At 39.5% G+C, this 20,798-nt stretch overlaps 1 protein-coding gene across 2 annotated transcripts; it reads left to right on the forward strand.

Moving 5' to 3' along the window:
- Positions 1-14,442: 14,442 nt before the first annotated feature.
- On the forward strand, positions 14,443-20,756 carry LOC108125487 (sodium-dependent nutrient amino acid transporter 1). Of its 2 annotated transcripts, none has more exons than XM_017241699.2 (7): positions 14,443-14,911; positions 16,926-17,014; positions 17,075-17,378; positions 17,731-17,977; positions 19,133-19,874; positions 20,054-20,330; positions 20,386-20,756. In XM_017241699.2, the coding sequence occupies exons 2-7, from the start codon at positions 16,931-16,933 to the stop codon at positions 20,628-20,630; spliced, it is 1,899 nt and encodes a 632-aa protein (XP_017097188.2). In that variant the 5' UTR covers positions 14,443-14,911; positions 16,926-16,930; the 3' UTR covers positions 20,631-20,756. The 2 variants fall into 2 exon arrangements, with proteins under 2 accessions (XP_017097188.2, XP_070133548.1); XM_070277447.1 differs by lacking the exon at positions 17,731-17,977 and adding an exon at positions 18,595-18,862.
- Positions 20,757-20,798: the final 42 nt, after the last annotated feature.

Raw genomic sequence — 20,798 nt, forward strand, 5'->3', positions numbered from 1 at the left:
AGGCCCGAGGACCAAAGGAGTTACCCACCACATAATGCTCTTAATTAGTCTGGTGTATTTAATTAAGCCGGCACTTGAAGCCCTTTTCGGTTTGAGGTGCGACTGTTATGGAGACTTTGTCATTGGAACATGTTTCTTTTAAAGAGGAAACTATTATTTATTAAAAACTCCGACATAGCCAGACAGTCTCTAGCCAAAAACTAATGACTTGGCTCTAAATTGGCTTGCCAAATATTACATTTAAATTAATGCTCTGGCAATCTAAAACGGCTAGGGTTCGGTGGAGGAGAAGCTCCTAGATAATGGGTTGGCTGATGCCTGAAGGCTATTTGGGGCGCCGCTTTAAGCCAAAACCAACCTCCGCCCATCCAGAGTCACCCGTTTTGGGTGCCAGACAAGTGTGCACTTGTACTCATAGTTTAGCCAGCGTAAAAACATATAAATAAATATGAAAATGAAAATCGCATACAAAACCAACATAAACCAGCAGCAGTAGCAGTAGCTGGCGAAGCAACAACAAGACCAACAAAAATATCAGACTCGAAAAATTGTCCTTGTTGGTGTTATTAATGTTGTTGTAGTAGCTGTCTGAGTGAGCACGAGGCTGCTGCTGTTGCTGTTGCCTCTGAACTAAAGTGCCATGCATTTGAAATTTTTAAGCACAACACTGCGTATGATCAACGTGTGTGGGTCGGTGGGTGGATGCAGTGTGTGTATAGTATGTGTGTGAATGTGGTGGCCCGGTTGGCTGAGCTTCGAGGCAAACGGAAGGCCAGCGGAGGGCGGGGGCGTGACTATGTGGCAGTGCACATGAAATAATGACAACAGCTATAAAATTTTGTTGGCTTTTTGCGACACAAGCAGCAGCCCCAATGTGGGCCATGTTCCAAAAACTCTAATCGACAATTTAATATTTTATTTTGAAATTTTTCAGAAAACAATTGAAATGATTGAAATGATTGTGAATTTCTAGGGTATCAAAACATCAAAATTTTAAAATAATATTTTTTTAACAGAAACAGAATGGCTTATTGTAGGTACTGCCAGAAAAATATTTCGCAAACGAATCAGATTCTGGGAACACAGGACAAACGCATTCGCTCAAGTGGCTTTTTGACGCTCGGCGTCTGCTCTTCCTGCTCTTAACACACAGCTGACTGTTGTTATTGTAGGTTATTTCCCTTGCCCGACCGTCTTGAATTATTATTCATGAGAGCTTTAATTTATGCTGCAGTTAGAATTAGTGCGCTTTGCATTTTTGCGCTATCTTGCCGGCTTGTACATACACACCCATGATTATTTATGTACATATATGTGGGTGTGTTTAGTTTTCATTGCGGAAGTACTTAAAATGGCATTAATACTTTTATGACTTGTGGCCCAGGAAATCTGCGGTCAGGTGGTGCCACCAAATATTCCCATTAAATATTCATATCCATTCCATTGCGAGATTGTGTAGTACTCTGTGTGCTCTGTTTCTGTTTATTTGTGGAATTGGCTTGAATTCGTAATAAACCGATTGTGTATTGCATTAGGACCATTAGTAGGGGGAACTATTTCTGTAATTACCTTGATTTAGAAAGTTACGGGATTATGTATATTTATTATACGAAAATTCAAATTTAGATCGAAAGGAAATTACCATTCAACGAGCTTTGTGATGTGTATTTGGTTGAGTACTCAGTGTTGCTAGGGATATTCAAAATTTATTCGCCGCCCTTATCGTTGTTCATGTTCAATTAGCTTCATAGGCTGCTAAAAAATGGGGGAGTCGAGCCAAGGACTGGCCAAACTGGCAGGACTTTTTGGCATTTGATGCCAAGAGCAGTCACATTATTCTCTGATTTACTCCCCCCCAGTATATTTCATTACGCCATTCACTCGCTCTCCCCCCGGAGTTTTTGTAGCTACTTATGGCCATCTTCTTGTAGCCAATTTCCATTTTAGTTTGAGTGGCAATCAGTACTGGGATTTGTTGATGGCATTTTCATGCTTATTTTTATTTCCATTATCTTCCCTTTATTTGTTTGTTTTGCCTCTTCTGCTGCAAATGAACAGTGAACTGGCTCTTCATTTTCGATAGACATAAACTGAAATTTGCATACGCAATACACTCCTACACCCTCTTCTTAGCCAAGTCTATCAACATCAAAACATCAACAGAAAGTTCAGAGATCTCCAGTAAAAATGTCTTCACTTACGATGCCCCTCCGACCCTCAGACCCTCGGATGCAGGATATTCCTTAGCCACGCCTGCGCTGCGTTCGCTTTGCATTTTTGCGCTGCTTGTTTGAAAACTAATTAAAAGTTTAAATGTTTGTAATTAGCGTCGAAATAAATGTCTGCCTGCCACATTATAAAATTAGTAAATTTTATGCCAAACTTTTGGCTGTAGTCGAAATATACGAAATGAAAAAACAAACGCCAACCCGGTCGTGGGTGTCTTTTCAGGGTGCGATGTGGTAGCTTTTATTTCGCAATTTCCAGTTCAGTGTGGTTTTGTTGGCTTTGGCTTTTGTCAGTTAGGAACTCAGCTGTTACTAAAGAAGTGTAACCATTTGATTTCCGAACAATTTGCGAATAAAATTTAATAAAGTATAACTATACGTCTCTGGGCTATCAAAAGAAAAAAGATTTAAGTTTGGAGTCATATCAACTGGTTGTACCTCAATCAGTTTGATTGAATTTCCCTTAAGAAAGTCATTTGTATAAAGGTCGAAGTTTCCTGGCCATAATTCAACCGCAAATTATTCGATCCCTGGAGTAAGTATGGCTCAATCACCGACAAGCCAGCCCATAAGTCAATACTGTCCTTGGGTAACTGAACAAACAGGTTATTGAAAGGGGCGGTCGGACGGCCACGCCCCTGTCGGTACATTCAATCAACAATAAAAACGCACACGCTTAATTAATTTAACCCGAAAAGTCAACCACGCGAAAAGTTGACGAGTGACAAAAGCAGAGTCATCGGCCGTGGATAGGACAACTACGAAAATATTCGAACAATATCCCCAGACCCAGTCCCGACCTTTGCCCTCTTATCCATGTTTCCAAAAAAAGATTTAACAATGACAGACAACGGTAACAAGTTGTTTTTGATTTCGTTTTCGGTATTAAAGTAAAAGAAAATTACACTCGTCTGGGCAAGGGACACAATCAGACCTTTGTCTGTTTCCTCGGGCGGAAAGGGTCTTATAAAATATAATTGCTTTGGAAAAAATTGAGACTTTATAATACCCAGTAGAAACATTTATAAGGTAAAAGCTAACAAAAATAAAACTAATTTTTTAATGCTGACTTTGATGGCACTATCGACAATCATAATAAATCCTAGACTATAAATACATCCAACAGCCTTTATGTTTGTTTTATTCGAATGCCGGATTGCCGAACAAGCACCGAATGAAATGTGTGGGTTTTGAAAAAAATCGATTAGAAAATTCATTGAACATTTCTTCCTAATAAAGAACATATCAAAATAAAATACATATTCCGCTCTTTAATTCTGCTCCTAAAGTATCTTACACTTTGAAGTTGTTAATGATTATTGAATATCTGGTACAAGGTACAAGATTCCAGCAGTATTCAATTGTCATTCAACGAGCTTTAGTTTCTGCACATTCGCGCGGCCTAAACTAAGCAAATGCAAAGCCGCCAACATAAACTCATTAGCCCAAAATTCATCCTTAACTGGGGAAGCCGATTCAGAGTGTTAGATGGGCCGAGAGTCCAATTGGTCAAATATTCAATATGCGCCCGCCGAACGAACGGCCAACACAACATCAGATAAACGCAATACAGCGTCGCTTAATTAAGGTTTAGTAGTCAGCCCATCGCTTGGCGTGCCACCCCTTGACCCACTCAGTGCCATACACCGCACACCGAACACAGACAACTCAATGTAATTATGTGCTAAGTGCTCCAGGCCCAGGGCCAAATTTTGTTCCATATCGGACAATTGCGGAATGTTTGACGAAGAATGTGAGCTGTGCTATTTGAACTAGAAACTAGTCAGCGGAATTAGAACAAAGATTATCATCTGGATTGCAAGTCTATAAATGGGAGAGATTTTAAATTCCATGGAAAAACCACTTTAAAATGGCGAGTCTTTTTGTATTAATAAGGTATGGTTATTTGTTAAAATTAAGATTATCGTTAAGGAAGTCTTTCTTTGTTTCCTCAACTATATATTTCCGATTTCAAGCCAAGATATAAACTATATTTTCGTTTTGTGGCCTTCTTTACAAAGTGCCCAACATATCGGTTTAATGAAACTTATTTTCCCCAATTTTTTGCAATTTTCCTTAACGGCTCTACCCCTAGCCGACCTCCCTATATACCTCCCACTCCGAATTGCTGGCTCAGCAGGAGACGATGGCGCTGACCAGAGGGCTGCGGGCGGGTTAAATGTCGTCGTGGCTGTCGCTGTGCTGGCGCTGTGTTGACCGGAAAAAACGCGGGAAATTAAGGATAATGTAATTTATTGATGCATTGTAAAAGTTAAGCTCCAGTCGCCGGTGGTGTTGGAGCCTCTGCTTTCCCGTATAAATTACAATTTGACAGAGAGAGAGCAAGTATAGGGGAATGAGTGTCCAAAGTCAGCAAAGACCGTAGCCCAGTCATGCGGGCTGATACTGTAAGAGCCATAAAATCGAGAAGTGGCCACTTAAACAGCATCAAAACTTATTATTTTAAATGCAGGATATTCAATATTGCATCCATGTTCCTTGAAGCACCACAAATACGAAAGAATATGTTTATTTGGAAATATTTTACAGTAAGCCGAAAAAAGTTTGAGACTTTATGCAAATTCTTGATTTTGACCAAAATGCTTTGAAAATTGGTTAAAAGTAATATGAACCCAATTGGTAGAGGAAGGTTAAATCTTTTCTGTGAAATCGAAATTCTTTCCGACCAAACAATCAACACTTGTCAGTATCTGCACAAGTCACACGCACAAGTACAAAAGTGAACAAATATTCTATGGCTTTCGGCATTGACCAAACAAACATATTTGCCGAAATGCCTTCGCCTTTAATTTCGGAAGACGTCTTTGGCATTGGAGGCGTTGGGTCTTACTCCGTCTATTTATAACCCCAAGCCCTGCCCATATATCCGGAATCCTCGAAAGCTCACCCGCACACAAAGTCCTCGCATTGAATGCCAGCAGCTAGTGGCAAGTGTAAGTGTGGCGCATTCCAGGCGTGTTGAAACTGTAAAATAGAGGCTGCCATCCCCGTTTCCGCCACACCCCAAATGCAATTGCAGTTTGTTACACGCATACACATATTAGATAGGTACAGTAAGGTACAAAATTGTAAGACAATTAGGGTGGGGATCTTCTATTAATTTAAAATATATGTAATACTTTGGAGACCTAAAATGAAGTATTAATAAACGATTAAATATATAATACATTTTAAGATATACATTCATTTCCTTTACAGTGCCACTCTACACATGCTTAATCTGGAAATCCTTTTTGGTCTGCTCACACAAACACCATATAACTAACAAGGAGGCGACGACGAAGATGCTCCCTGCCTCCTCGTATTTTAGGTTCTATATGCTGTGAGCTAGCTTAGCTGCTGGAGATTTATGGAGGAATTCCTAAAAGAAATCCAAGTCAATTACTTGCTTAATTATTTCCTTTGAAATTTATTGATTTCTTTCGCTTTCCCCTTGGAGCACACAAGGAATTTTTGCTCAACACGCTTCGTTTGCTATTTGTTTTGTCTTGGAAATCGGCAACGCTACGAGGAAATGTGAAATGAAATGAGAAAATCAGCAGCAAGTGTGTTTCGCTTTTGGCGTTTGACTTTAGTTTCATCCTACTGAACATCTTGTATATAGAACAATTTTCAAATAAATATAAATAATAATGAGATTATATTAAAAAATTTAAGAAAATGTTTTATCGATTCAGTACATTTTATTAATTTAAAAGAGAGTTTACATTTTATAAAGAAACTTCGAGATCCCTTTGTCTAGGCACAAGTGTAGTTTGAATTGTTCAACTGTGCGTATGAGTAATATGAATATTGACGTGCTTTCACATCAATGCGCTTTAGTTGTTGAAGGCAATTTGTTGTTAAATTGATGTTGTTGTTTACTTTTTTTATGCAGATTGATTATTTCAAAACTCCACTCATGGTGATTTTAAAGTAGTTTACTTCTGATCGAGGACTTTCAAGTGGACGTGAAGCCCTCTGGAGCCTTTTCAGGACAACGGAAATGATTGCCGACCAAAAAAGGGAAATCTGGCATATAAGCTCCAATTATTCTCGATATTTTTTACAATACACATCACTACTTCATTCCTACTTCAAAGGTTTATAGATTTATTTATAAATTTTTTTGATTTGTGTATTTTAGAATATTTTTAAAATAATTTGTAATCAATATTACAATTTTCTTGAAACAAACTTAATTTTTAATTGATTAGTAAATCAATTTTCTTTTACACTGTCTCCTATTTAACTGCCGCGAGACAACACAATTGTTTTCATGGACAGGTTTTAGCTGTATTTTTTTAGCCATTTTTTGTGTACGCTCCGTGGCAATGACTACGGCAACAGCCACAACGAAAATCTCTTTATTGGATTATCCTGCAAAATTTACGCGGCATTAAAAGCGGCCAAACGAGTTCTTTTGCCCGTGCCCCCTGGGGTGATCTCGGTAAGTGTGTGTATGTGTTTGCGTTTCAAGGGGTTAAGCACAAGGTAGCCAGCTCGTGAACAACAAAACGAAAGAAACATTTATTTACATTTTTAAGGTCGTCGTCGTCCGCGCTTCCATTAGTTCACAACAACGAGCACCCAATCCGACCCCATCAAAAAAAGTGAAAATAAAGGCAAAAGAATCCATTAGCCCTGCACATATTTCCCAGGCATTCGTTGCTTGAAGCAATTTAAAGTTTTAAGCCCATAAAATGGCATGAAAAAACAAAAAATTTTAAGGGCGCTACATTAAAGCTCATATTGAAAATAGACTGTTATTAAAATGGTGCAATTGGATATGGGATAATTTTAATAATAACTTTTTAAAACTTCTAAAACCTCAAAAATGTTAGCAAAGCTGGTTATTCCTAGAATTAGGTAAATAAAAAATAGAAGAAATTTAAAAAAAGTTGGTTATCAAATGAGAACAAGCATGGAGGTAATAATTTGGCATTTGTTTGGCTGCGAAAAAATACATTTTGAATAAAAAACTTGTAGTATTTCATACTTCATCTAAATTGGAATTAACGCTTGGTGCAGACCACTTAACTACTTCACAAAAAGTTCAAAAAACACTATGTATTTGGAAAATGCAACTTCAAATTTTTATTTAAGGTAAATGATGTGCTACTCATTACCTTTTAAACCATAAGGAACTTTTCACATGTCAATGCCAACAAAGCTACCATAGTAACGAATATTTAATTTACTTTGACATGGAAATCAAATAAATGCAAAAATTCAAAAATTTCAATAGGACAAGGACATTAGGGGGCTCTGGAGAATTCAGGCAAATATATATATACTTATACTAAAGTACAGACAAAATATATGGGGTAGTCTACATATGAAAGTACTATATGATGGAGAAAAATCAAAATGCAAATGCATGTTTCACAAATTTAAAACGTGCCTGAGGAAAAATTTAATTTACTAATAAAATTATTCGCTTATCAATTACCCTATAAATATGAGAATTTCTTTTTTTAATAAACGAAAACAAATTTATAAAAACCAATATTAAGAATAAGGGTTTTAGATTATATCTTAAATTTTCTTACATTGCACGGTACTTTTTAGGCAGTGCAATAAAATATACGTAAACATAAAATAAATATAGTGCAAGGAAAATAAAAATTTCTTTTGTTGCCTGCAGCTGCATTCGTACAATAGAGGAGCTCCCCACAAGCCCTTCCAGTCCTTTTTCCACAACCCTAAAAATCACGCATGACAAAATGCCAAAGTGCCAACAACAACAATATTTGTATTCGACATCACCAACCAAATATTCGAAGGAGTTTCAATGGGTGGCGTCCCATCTTTTTATTTTTTCGGCCACAGCAGCCATGACTTTTTACAATTTTCATATGAAATGAACCATTAAATTGAATTGGCATTAAAATTATGTGCATGCTCGTGACCAAAACGGAAAATATAGGAAAACGCTCAGAATGGAAAGTGAGGGGGGGATTTTTCTAGCTTTTGGCACTTTGCATACGACTAACCGAACCCATTCGAATTCGAGTTATTTGCATTTTTATTACAACAACTGCGAAGAGCTGCCAATAATAAAAAAAAGAAATGCGAAAAGGGAAAAATTCAAATAAATGTTTGTTAAGTATTTTTGAATTGAGTTTCATGCACACTCGCACATACATTCATACACGCATTAGGCAAAAGTGAATAGAAAAACGTTTAGGTCCATGCACCTGCTGCTTCGCACAGCAACCGCACAATATCGGAAAATAGAAAAATTCTTCTTGGGGCCATGACAACGACAGATGTGAGCATAACAAAGGTAAGAAAATATGGGAAAATCACAGGGCATCAAACATTGCGAGCAAAGAATTACAAGGAATGATGTAGGATAGTTTGCATGAATAGTTTGAATCAAGGATATTTTGCCAAGGAACTATATTGACAGATGTTTTTATTCGTTTAATGTATATTTTCTTCTCAACCTAATTAGTAGCTTCTTAAAATCGTCATTCGTTTATTTGCTTTGAATTTCCTCCTCTTAATATTACGCATAAGAGACGCAGTGTTTGGTCAACGATCGGTTTCCTTTTCCTTCCGTTTCCCGAAAGCATTTTCCTGCCCATCAACTGCGGTTGGCGGCGCTTCACAGTTCATTCGACTTTGCCGTATCCCTCGGGCCGCCGCCCTTTGTGGTTTCGATTTTACGATTTCCTCGCACTAGTTGCAGGCATCGCGTGTCTCTAATGACCCGCGACATGGACGTTTTCAAAATTTCGGGCCACCGCCTCTTTTTCCATATTGCACTGCAGCTGACATAAAATTGCCATCGCACTACGGACAAAACAGAATGCTATGCCAGTCCCTGCCCCGGTATTGCAGTTTATTGGTTGGCAGTACTAATTTCGAAAGGGCCAGAAGAAGTTGGTCACTCAAACGCAGACATTGTGGACTCATCTCTTTAAGTGGCGCAATACAAAGATAAGGGTAAGTTCGGGACTCTATTTAACCCTAATTTTTCTTATCAAAAAGCTGATCCAATAAAGATTTAAAATTAAAAACACGCTTCAGTCTTATTTTTAATTTCCCCTACATCCTAATTTTCAAAATGAATTCAAACTGATTTTATATAATTTCTCTCGAAGCCTTGAGTGGCTGTTGATGGGTTCGATGCCACTTGAACTGTTTTGCGTGAAAGAAAATACAAAAGAACGAAATCCTTTTCATGTTTTGGCGTTATTTAATTAACAAGCAATTTGTTTCGGCCCGATGCTAATTAGGCGAGCCCCATCAAAGGCATCAGAAGACAAAAGTCGTCGCCTGGCGATGCATCGAAGCGAGCTCGAATTTCACCTCTCGCTTAACCCTTGACAAGTTGAACGCCTTCAGACACATTTCCATTTTCACACTCAACGTGCCGAAAACAATTAAGCCAAAAAGGAAGGTTAAAAAGGACTCAGCCGAAAAAAAGTACCCCGATAGCTTTGTCTCAAAGAATCCTTTCAACTTTTACTGGCGGGGTGAGGAAGGTGCTGAAAACGCTGGATGGAGAAACATAAAACGCACCAAATTATTGGTGTGTATCCACCGATAAGGTGTTGAGAAATCGGTATCCCTGTCCCACTGTCCAAGAATAAGGAGCACGCCCAACTTGCAGCGGAAAACTTGCAAACTGCACGCACCACAAGAGTCAGCTAACTATAACAACTTGCATTGCATGCCTCTTTGAGTCGAACAACAGCCATAACAACTAGAACAGCATTAGTGGTTGTATGGCTATGGTAAGCAATAATACACTGGAGAAAAAGTCTATTAAATAAATAACATATTTTGGATTAAGACGGCAGCTAAGTAGAAGTTAAGGAAAGACTTTCTTTTTAAATATTTACGCCCCATTTCAGCCCTATTCATATTAAGAGTCATTTAGATTCATTTATCAAAGTAAATTTATTTTATGTGTACGGATGGAATCGTTGTCATGGTCACGTTCAACATCTGCTGCAGCTTCCGGCTGCCGCTCCGCACGAACGGACGATGAATGGCGGCCATGTTCCGAACTCCATGCTCCACACCGCAACCATTGTCAAACAAGCCAGAAAAATGGCGGCTTTTTGCTGCATCTCCTCCAGCCACTTTAACTCCTCCAGTGCCACGAGCACTGCTGATGCTGTGGTAATCCACTGATCATCTTCTGCGGCCAGCTGGTTGTGTCAGCCTGACTAATAATATGGCCAGAAGAGCTAATATTTTTCCTAAAGAGTGGTTTCACAATAGTCTTAAAAAGACCAAGAATAAATTATAAAAGAAATAGTTTAAACTTTAAAGGAAACAACATAGAAATGTCACTTTGAAGCACCTTAATTGGCCTTTCTCTTCCTCAAGATTAAATAAAAACAATATTCTACTTTTCTTCTGTGAGCTGAAATTATAAAACCATTATAAAAACATATTCAGGAAATGCTGGAAATGAAAACGCATTAAAATTTAGAGCCTTAAGCGCGTGTGGCAATAAAAGCCAAATGGCGAACGAATAGAAAAAACAAAAGAAGCAATATGGTTAAGAGAGAGTAAGAGAAAACGGACAAAAAGGATATTTAAATTTCCTTTTTCAGGAGTCTAGGAGTCTGGTAGAAAGGCTTTAAGTTTCACTTCTAATCTTTAATACAAAATTAAAGCAAGTAGCATTTAAAAACTTGTTAATTTCGAGCCATAATTGTTAATTGCCCAAAGGAATGTGTCATATTCTTAGCTATGAGAATTTTGACTGCTTACCTCCTGCGGAAGACAGGACACTAACAGCCCAGAATCATTTTCAATTAGCGCCCGGCTTGGAGCATTTACGAGATTTGTCCAATATATAATTTGAGGAAAACTTGTTTTATGGCTTGGTGGCTTTTTGTGTCCGCAAATAAACATTTGCGTAATGCTTACAGTTTGTCCCATTGCCTGTTATGCAAAAGTTGTAAACGACAACGACGACCTAGCTTCTGAAAATCCTGTTTTATGCCCGACACCCCCGCGCATCGTTTTTGGCAAAAAGTTGCCGCAGTAATAAAGGAGATTACCTTGCACATAACATGTGAGTAGCCGGAGTCGAGAAGGTGTGGGAGGAGTTTGGTCCGGCAGTGAAATGATTTCTAGCCCGGCCACAAAAGCCAAAGGAGCCTTTGAGGCGGTCGGACATGGATATCCGGGCCACTGCAGCCTCCGAAAACCATAGAAAGTTGGGCAGTTAAGACAGTGTCTGCAGAACGAACGCATCCTAGTGTGCCGAAAAATTGTAAGAAACTTTTTCATTTCATTTTCGCCAGGACTGGGCATTAACCACAATGGGGGATCAGACGAGCTTTGATTTCAATTGTTAAACATAATAATGAAAATTACACAATAAACTTAATCACAAAACGAGTTTCATATTTATACCCTTGCAGAGGGTATTATAATTTTGGTCAAAAGTGTGCAACGCAGTGAAGGAGACATCTCCGACCCTATAAAGTATATATATTCTTGATCAGGATCACCTCCTGATTTGATATGAGCATGTCCGTCTGTCCGTCTGTCTGTCCGTCTGTCTGTCTGTTTCTACGCGAACTAGTCTCTCAGTTTTAAAGCTATCGTCTTGAAACTTTGCACACACCCTTCTTTCCTTTGCACGCAGTATATAAGTCGGAACGGCCCGGATCGGCCGACTATATCCTATAGCTGCCATATAACTGATTGATCGGAAATGGTATAACTTCGGTGTTTTTAGAGTTAGACAGTTCTAATTTGACACAAGAGCTATTTTTGGCAAAATATTTCGACATGCCGAAATTTCATTAGGATCGGCCGACTATATCCTAAAGATGCCATATAACTAAACGATCGGAAATGGTTTTTGGTAGAAATACCACTTGTTTTAAATTTTGTATTATAATAAATTGGGTTATATTATCATATTCTCATAAGGATCGGCCAACTATATCCGATGTTTGCGATATATATCCGGTTTTAACTGCAAGGGTATATCAACTTCGGCTCCGCCCGAAGTTAGCTTTCCTTTCTTGTTTTATGAAAAAGTTACGATGAAACAAAGGGATGCTCTTATGGTTTTCCACTTATGGTTTTATGGTTTAGTATAATATATAATATTTCTAGCTAATATCAGACGTGAAGGTGCTGATAATAAAAGTTTCTAAAATTAATTCGCAGCTAAATGTAAAAATTGTAATCTGCACCTTTTTTGGTTTCAGCTCCTGTCATTTAATTTGGAAGCAAAAACAAACAGAAATGGAGCAGCTAAGCCTGGGATTGAAAATATTCTTAGCCAAGACTTTTGCTTAGTTTTTAATTGCAATTAAAAAGTTGTGTGCTTGGGAGGGGACCCAGGATGCACCCAGAGGGAGTTGCAGGGATAATATTTGCTGGTGCCCTGAGAAGTGACCGGTTCCGATATTGACCACTTTTGTCCCTCCCCAAAGTCCCAGTCATAATGGCAAAAACCAAAACCTACAGTAGATGTTGCATCTGAAAAGGACGTGGGGAAAATCCCTCTGTGGCTCGGAGTGAACCGCAAAATGGCCATGCAACCAATTTTCTAGCATAAAACATGGAAACTTCTTGCCCCACATCCTTGGCCGAGAGTCTGGCCTTCTCACACTACAACTACGACAGAATTCTCTGTGCAGACTTAATGATTTTTGGCTTAAAGTTTTACCAGTTAGCAGTATTTTTGCAAGTAGTTAACATTTTATGAGACAAACCAGCCCGCTCCACCTTCTCGGACTATATACCCTGGGGGCTTTGTTTTATGCATTTTCCAGCTAGCCAACGAAGAACTCTTTCTCTCTCTTTCCATCTCCCTTCCATCTCCCTTTCTCAGCGCTTTTCCTATCTTATGGGGAAAATCAACGACTGAGCTAGACCGAGGCCAAGACGATGACGACACACAAAAACGAAACGAAAACTTGATAAAAACTTTTATCATAACAATTTGTGTTGTTTTGCTTAGCTTCCTTCCTCGGCAGCGTCTCCGACTTCAGCTCCTGTTGGTCAAATAAGAACAATGGCCCTATGTTTATATACAAACGCACGCAAGGTTATATTGTCTATGTGTGTGCTGGTCCATCGGTGAGTTTAATGAGAAAAGTGTAAGTGCAACTTGCCATGGCTTACAGCCTGGAGCTGAAGCAAATAAAGCCCCCAAATTGAAGTTTAAGCTAAGAAAAATGCAGAAAAATTCTGAAGCTAAGCTGGAACAAAACACTCGAACACAAGTTTGCTTTAGAAAGATAACAAATTCCAAAATTTAAGCTTAATCCGAGACTCTTATGACCCCTTGGAATGCCCCCTATTTTTCTCTTCCTATTTCTGTTCGATATTTGAAAGGAATATCTTAAAGATTTGTAGGTCGAATTTGCATTTAAGCTTTGCGACTAACTTTCCGATAAATTTTTCTCCACTTTTTTCCAAGGAACCTGTTTCAAAATTATGAATCCCCATGAATGGCCACTAAATTATGGATCCCCATATAGAGTCACTTTCCATGCCTATATCTTTATCAATTTTTATCTGATCCTTGAGGGGGATGCCTTAATCGATTTGTGGGTCGATTCTCTATCAATCTGCATCAAAATCTGGCAACAAAATTTTCGATCAAGTTTTTTCCAGTTTTTGCCAAGGAACCCCTTTCAAAATGATGGATCCCCATATATGGCTACTTTCCAAACGTATATCTTTATCAATTTTTATCTGATCTTTGAGAGGCATACCTTTATTGATTTGTTGGTCGATTCTCTATCAATCTGCATCAAAATCTGGCAACAAAATTTTCGATCAAGTTTTTTCCAGTTTTTGCCAAGGAACCCCTTTCAAAATTATGGATCCCCACATATAGCCACTTCACATACGTATATCTTTGTCAATTTTTATCTGACCCTTGAGAGGGATACCTTAATCGATTTGTGGGTCGATTCCCTATCAATCTGCATCGAAATCCCCCATATCCCCATATATGGCCACTTGACATGTCTATATAATCAGTTTTACACAAGATCTTTCCTACTTACTTAGCCAAATAACAAACCAAAAGCACACACCATTCAAAGCGATCTTCGCATAGTCTGGTCGCACGCCCAATAGCTCTAAAACTGTAGGCCAAGCTTTCACCTATATTACCTGCATTAACGATGGCTGAATACGGCAACGGCTCTAGAGTCAAGTTCACAATAAAACCATCGAAACCTTGCCCTGGCTCATTCAGTTGGCTGCGGGCACTCGGCTTGGCTTTTTCGGCTTTTGGCTCACGTGATCGGGAAACGCGCTCGGCGACCAGCTGCCAAAAGGCTAATGCAATAATAACGGGTTTTATTTTTGGATACATTCGAAAATATTCGAAAATCGTGTGCGAAGATGCTCAGTAATTTGAGCTATAAGTTTTGTTAAACAATAGAATTGAGACTAAAAGTGCTAAACTCTTAACATTTTAACAACCTTGGCGGGGCAAAGAGTCTTAATTGGACAACAAAAACAAAAAATAACTCCAGCCGGTTCAAAGTGGTTATAGCCGCTTGTTACTTTACCTACATCAACCATAACAACAACATCGGCAATTCAAATCGCCAACAACAATACCAGAAAATCAGCATAAGCTCAATTGTCGCCTGGCAGACAAGACACTGGCGAAGGTGCAAGCCTCATTGTTGTGTTAAAAATAAGAAGACGCTTAAAAACTACAGGTAAAAACTAAAATACCAACACGTCGGTTCAAGGAAGAAAAGATCATGCAAATTAGGTAGTACGAGTTCGGGCTAAGTAACATACATACTTCGAAAATATCACGAAGTAGATTATAAGAATACAAGACACCTGCCAAATGTTTTCCTTGTGTTAACACAAACACCCCCTGGGACATGTATTGGGCCAATAGCTTTAGTAACGGTTTTGATATTCAAAACCCGATGAACTGACCTTTGGCTAGATATTATGACGTATACGCAACGTGGGTTCGTAACTCATAAAACTGCATACATAATATGAATAATTGTGATTCGTCGTCTATCGATCGTTACCGTCTGTTTGTTTTGGCAGCAACCGCAACAAGTTGTCCATAAAAACACGTTTTTGCATGCTAATGCCCCGACGGTAGTCGATTGAAGTGTTTTTGTTAAAAAATTGTGTATGTGGAGTGGCTTTTTATCATCAAACGTTTGAATTCGATTGAAGAACAGAGCGCTTAGCAGTCAAACAATAAACAATTTTTTAAATTTTAACCAGCAAACCATTCCCTCTGGCATTTTAAGAATTCCAGTTTAATCTGCTTGTAACTTACCTATCAGGATTTATAAGCATGACGTCATAAAACAATCTCTTAAGATTCAATAAATTAAGAATTCAAGCATAGCCCGGGGATAGATCTCGACTCGTCTGACTCATCTGATGGGGAATCATTTTTTCCGACGTCGACCGTCTGCTTTGAAATAATTTTATTTTTAACGAGAATTAAAAACCAGTTTCACAATAGTCGAAAAAAATAAAATTAATTTAAATGTTCCGTTGTTGCTTGGGCAGTCAAGTTTTTGTTTTTATTAATGAGATGAGATTGCAATAAATAAGCAAATTATTTTCCGTTGAAAAATGTATACATGTTTCACAAAGATACTAATATATATTTAATTTTATGACGTTTTTCCACGGAGATGAATAGTATGCGACATTGTCAATATCAAAGTGGTTTTTATCACACACTCATTAACATCCAAATGTCTCTTGATAATAAAGTTATCTAAACGTAAACATTTGAGACTCTGGAGTAAAAATGTTGTAATTAACGACTGCACTTAACCAGTGCCAATTAGGTTGCATTTCTAATATTATCTAACAAACTGCAGTAATTGCTTCAATAAACAAGAAAACACTTCAAAGGAAAATGTATGACTTGTGCATTCCTTTGCGAATTAAGTAGTCAAATTTATGGACTCCTTTAATGAATCGAACAAAGCCGATTTATACCTTTAACGAGAAGCTAAATTAAATTGACAAGCCATATTTTGATCGCAAAACGTGCCCACCTCTGAGTCAATTAATAATTCTAAATAAATGCAAGCCAGACGTGTCAATATTTCACGCTACTGTCAACCGGTTCGTCAAGTCAATTGTAAATATATTAACATTTACACACGCAAATATTTGCTCACCCGAGGTTAATCTTAATATTTATACCACACTCTCGGTTTTCACACTCAAACTAATTCACATCTCGATGCAGTAAATCAAACAAGGTGTAAATTAATAAGGCAACCTATCTAGTCGAGTAATTTTTTGTCTGACATTATGAAGACAATTTATTAAAGATTCGCACTTAAAAGCCATTTGATAAGATAGCTTTGTGTCCGAGCTACACATTATATCTTGTTTGTGCTAATGATTTGCAACAAATTAAGAAATGCATTGTCTAGATTCGTCGCTCATAATTTTCAAGCATTCTTCTTTGCTTAGAAACATCTCACAAAACATTTGCTCCTTATCAGCCATAATTTTGGTATCTAAAGGGCCACGCAGCCACCCTCTCTTGTCTAAAAAGCCTGACAATCTAGGTTTATCTTTCCCGTGACGGTGACATCATTCGTTATCTTCAAGATCAGCTAGGTTTTTACTGATTGTCAGTTATACAGCCTCCACAAAGACTCGCGTCCAACCATTTCCATTCCACAATCCGATGCTAATAGAACACTCGTCTGGAATCATTTTCAGGCAAAATGGAGTCATCCCGCAGGAATTACCAAAATTCTGCCTTTGTGAGCGACGATGGTCGCAGCACAGCCAGCACCGTGGACATTTCGGTAGGTGACTTTCGGAATATACATACTTAGTCCCTGGACCCACTAATCATCGTTCCACAGGCCACCAGTTCAGTTCCCCGTGATAATGCCACCGACGCAGAGGCCGCAAAGTCGCCAGAGGAGCGTGCCACCTGGGGCAAGGGAATCGAGTTCCTGATGTCCTGCATCGCCATGTCTGTGGGCCTCGGAAACGTTTGGCGTTTCCCTTTCACCGCCCTGGACAATGGTGGCGGCGCATTCCTCATCCCATATCTCATTGTCCTGTTCCTGATTGGCAAACCGATTTACTATCTGGAAATGGTAATTGGCCAGTTTTCAAGCCGCGGCTCGGTAAAAGTTTTCGATTTGTGTCCGGCCATGAAAGGTAAGCGTTTGCGAGTAAGATTCAGTCGCATCGAAGTTGCCATGACCTTAAAAATTTAAATAGAATTATGGTTTTACATTAATTAAAAGGTTATTTAAAACAAATAACTATATTTCCTTATGTTAAGACTTCAACAAAATATCTAAAGCTAAAACAGAGTCTAATACTAAAGTAAGGTCAGATTCATTCTACGAAAGTTTTGCAATTATTTCTATATGGTTATAACATTAAAAAAAAACCTATTGAAAAACCAAACCTCCCCAAGCATGGCAACTTTGATAGGCAGAAAGTACATCCTCATTCAGTTCATCAACAAACCTGACTGTCCCATACGCGCGACCGCATCCTGTAGGTGTTGGAATTGGGCAGGTGATATCGATATCTATGGTTACCACTTACTACGTGGCCATAATGGGCATAACCCTGCGCTACCTGTTCGATTCGTTTCGCTCTCCGCTGCCCTGGTCCGAGTGCCGGACGGACTGGCAGTCGTTCTGTGTGGCGTCCAGCCAGGGCAACACCTCCAAATTGGTCAGCCCCATGGAAATGGATGGTCTGCCCCAGCAGCAGCCTGTGGCATCCGCCGAGCTGTATTTTCTGTAAGTGGTTTGCTTTGTTCGGCCAGTTCGGTTGGTGGATTGGTTGCAGCCGCATGTTTTTCGGTGTTGTGCGTCGGTGTGTGTTTGCATCTCTGTGGTTAATCTTATCGCCGCTGTGAACGCGAAATCGCGACTGTAGACTCAAGTTTATGGCACGCCCCACAAAGGCGGTGATGTCCGCTTTATTGCTGGCCTAATTGAATGAGTACCCGCATCCCGAGCCGGCAATCATAGCGCCTATTGCCATCAATTGTGATGTGGCAGTGCAATAGACCGCAGCGATTGCACCATCCAAATCGGAAAATTATTCCATCTGACTGACATCCAATTGGGATCCATCACCATCGCCAGCGTCAATATTTGTATTGAGGCGTTGGGGGACCATTCATTCACAACATTGTATGGCCTTGGCCATAAACTTGACTGATCTCTAAATTTGCTTTCAAATAACAAAGTAATCAAGTTACTAACTATGTCTATGTTGTTTCTATTACTCTTCTCGTCTAATCATTTTCATTCCAATGCTCACAACTCTCTTCTAACCCATCTGATAAATGTTTTAACTCTTTTTTTTCCTCGTAACTCGTTTTTTTTCGAAAATCGAATGAAAAAAAAAGGTGTCGGAGCCGGCCAGGCGTTCCAGGTGTTTATGCTCAGCACTTACTATGCCGCCCTGGTAGCGATAATTGGCAGATATTTTATTGAATCATTCCGCAACCCACTGCCCTGGGCCACATGCCTTGCGGAGTGGGGTCCCAACTGCATCAACTCAGCCCCCGATGCAAGTAATTGGCTTCGTGTGGATGACGGTGATCAGCGATCGCAAAATTACACAATCAAATCAGAAACTGAGCGGGTGATCACCAGTTCGGAATGGTATTTTGTGTAAGTGCTAAGTTGTCTGGCAATATGCGGATATGATGCTTACTGGGAAATTCATAAAAGGACTTTCGGCTAAAATTATTTTTCAAAATTATTTTGTCTTCATATTGTCCATAGGATTTAATGAGAACCCTTTAATAAGCTTAAACATTTTTTTTTGCTTCTGTTTTTTTGAAAAAGTATCATACGCGCATGCAATAATGGTGATGGTTAGCTGGTGGTGGCTTCTTCTGATAATCTCTATCCTAATTAGACATTTTTCCCCATATATAGTAAGGAAGTTCTGCACGAGTTGCCCAATATCGACGATGGAATCGGCCTGCCCAACTGGGAACTGGTCCTTGGACTTTTCGTGGCCTGGGCCAGTGTTTTCCTCATCATTCGTCGTGGCGTCAAAAGCTCCGGCAAAGCCTCTTACTTCCTGGCCATCTTCCCCTACATCATCATGGGTGTCCTTCTGGTGCGGGCTGTAACCCTGCCAGGGTCCATTGATGGCATTTACTACTTCATCAGGCCCCAGTGGGGCAAGATTCTGGATCCGAAAGTGTGGTACGCAGCAGTGACCCAGTGCTTCTACTCCCTGTCCGTGTGCTTCGGCAACATCATCATGTATGCCTCCTTCAACAAGTTCGGCCACAATGTGCACCGGGATGCAGTTATTGTGACCAGTCTGGACACGGTTACCTCCCTGCTAGCTGGTTTCACGATATTCGGTATCCTGGGCCATTTGGCTCATGAGATCGGCACCGATGACATTGGAACGGTGGTAAAGGGTGGCGCCGGCTTGGCATTTATTTCGTACCCGGACGCCATTTCCAAGTTCAAGAGCCTCCCACAGATATTTTCGGTGCTGTTCTTCCTTATGTTGTTTGTCCTGGGAATCGGCTCGAACATTGCCATGACATCCTGTTCAGTGACTGCCATTCGGGATCGGTTCCCCAACTTTAAACAGTGGCAATGTTCGCTGCTTATTGCTGTTGTCAGCTTTGTGATTGGACTTATATATATAACTCCGGTAAGTGATTTTACTTTTATACTACGCTATAAATGGGTATTTTTTTAAAACATAAATTTAAAAAGCTTAAGGTTGAGAAGTTGCAACGTATACGCAATATTCCAAGCAATACTCCATATTACGCATACGCACTGTTGTACTCAATGACATTATTTTAAAAAATTATCCTCCAATTTCAGGGAGGACAATATATGCTGACTTTAGTGGACTTCTTTGGAGCTTCGATGATTGCTCTGGTGCTGGGAATTGCTGAGCTGTATACGATCGGTTGGATTTACGGTACCGATCGCCTTTGCAAGGACATTGAGTTCATGCTGGGACGCAAGGTGGGCCTCTACTGGAGACTCTGCTGGAGCATTATCACACCTCTCATTATGACCACTATTTTGATATATTTCTACGCAACCTACGAGCCCCTGACCTACAACAATGTGATCTACCCCACTTGGGCCTACGGTGAGAACTTTTAAAATCATATTCTGGAGACTTTAGATACAAATTATTTTTATAGGCATTGGCTGGATGATTACTGCCTTTGGAATTCTTCAGCTACCCATTTGGATGATAGTGGCCATTATCAGAGATCCGGGTACAACATTGGGTGCCAAGATTCGAGGTGCCTTTACGCCGAAAAAGAACTGGGGCCCCATGGATCCTCTGCTACGGGAGCAATACCACAAGGAAATCGAAAACGATTTGACCCCGAGACGAGGTCAAGGTGTTTGGGCTGCCATCAAGCAGAATATTTTTGGCTAATCGAAAATTCCATATTATCTATCACAGGCCCAATGTAAATAATCATGTGCTTAGTATTAGCGATTCCTGTATAAAAGATCTTTCTCTACTCTTAAGTCTGCCAATAAACCTAATAAGAACTTTAAACAGTTTCGTTGAGGCATTTCGAAGGGGCTTAAAGGCCTTAAC

This window comes from Drosophila bipectinata, chromosome 2L (genome assembly GCF_030179905.1).
Source record: "Drosophila bipectinata strain 14024-0381.07 chromosome 2L, DbipHiC1v2, whole genome shotgun sequence".
Classification (NCBI taxonomy): domain Eukaryota; kingdom Metazoa; phylum Arthropoda; class Insecta; order Diptera; family Drosophilidae; genus Drosophila; species Drosophila bipectinata.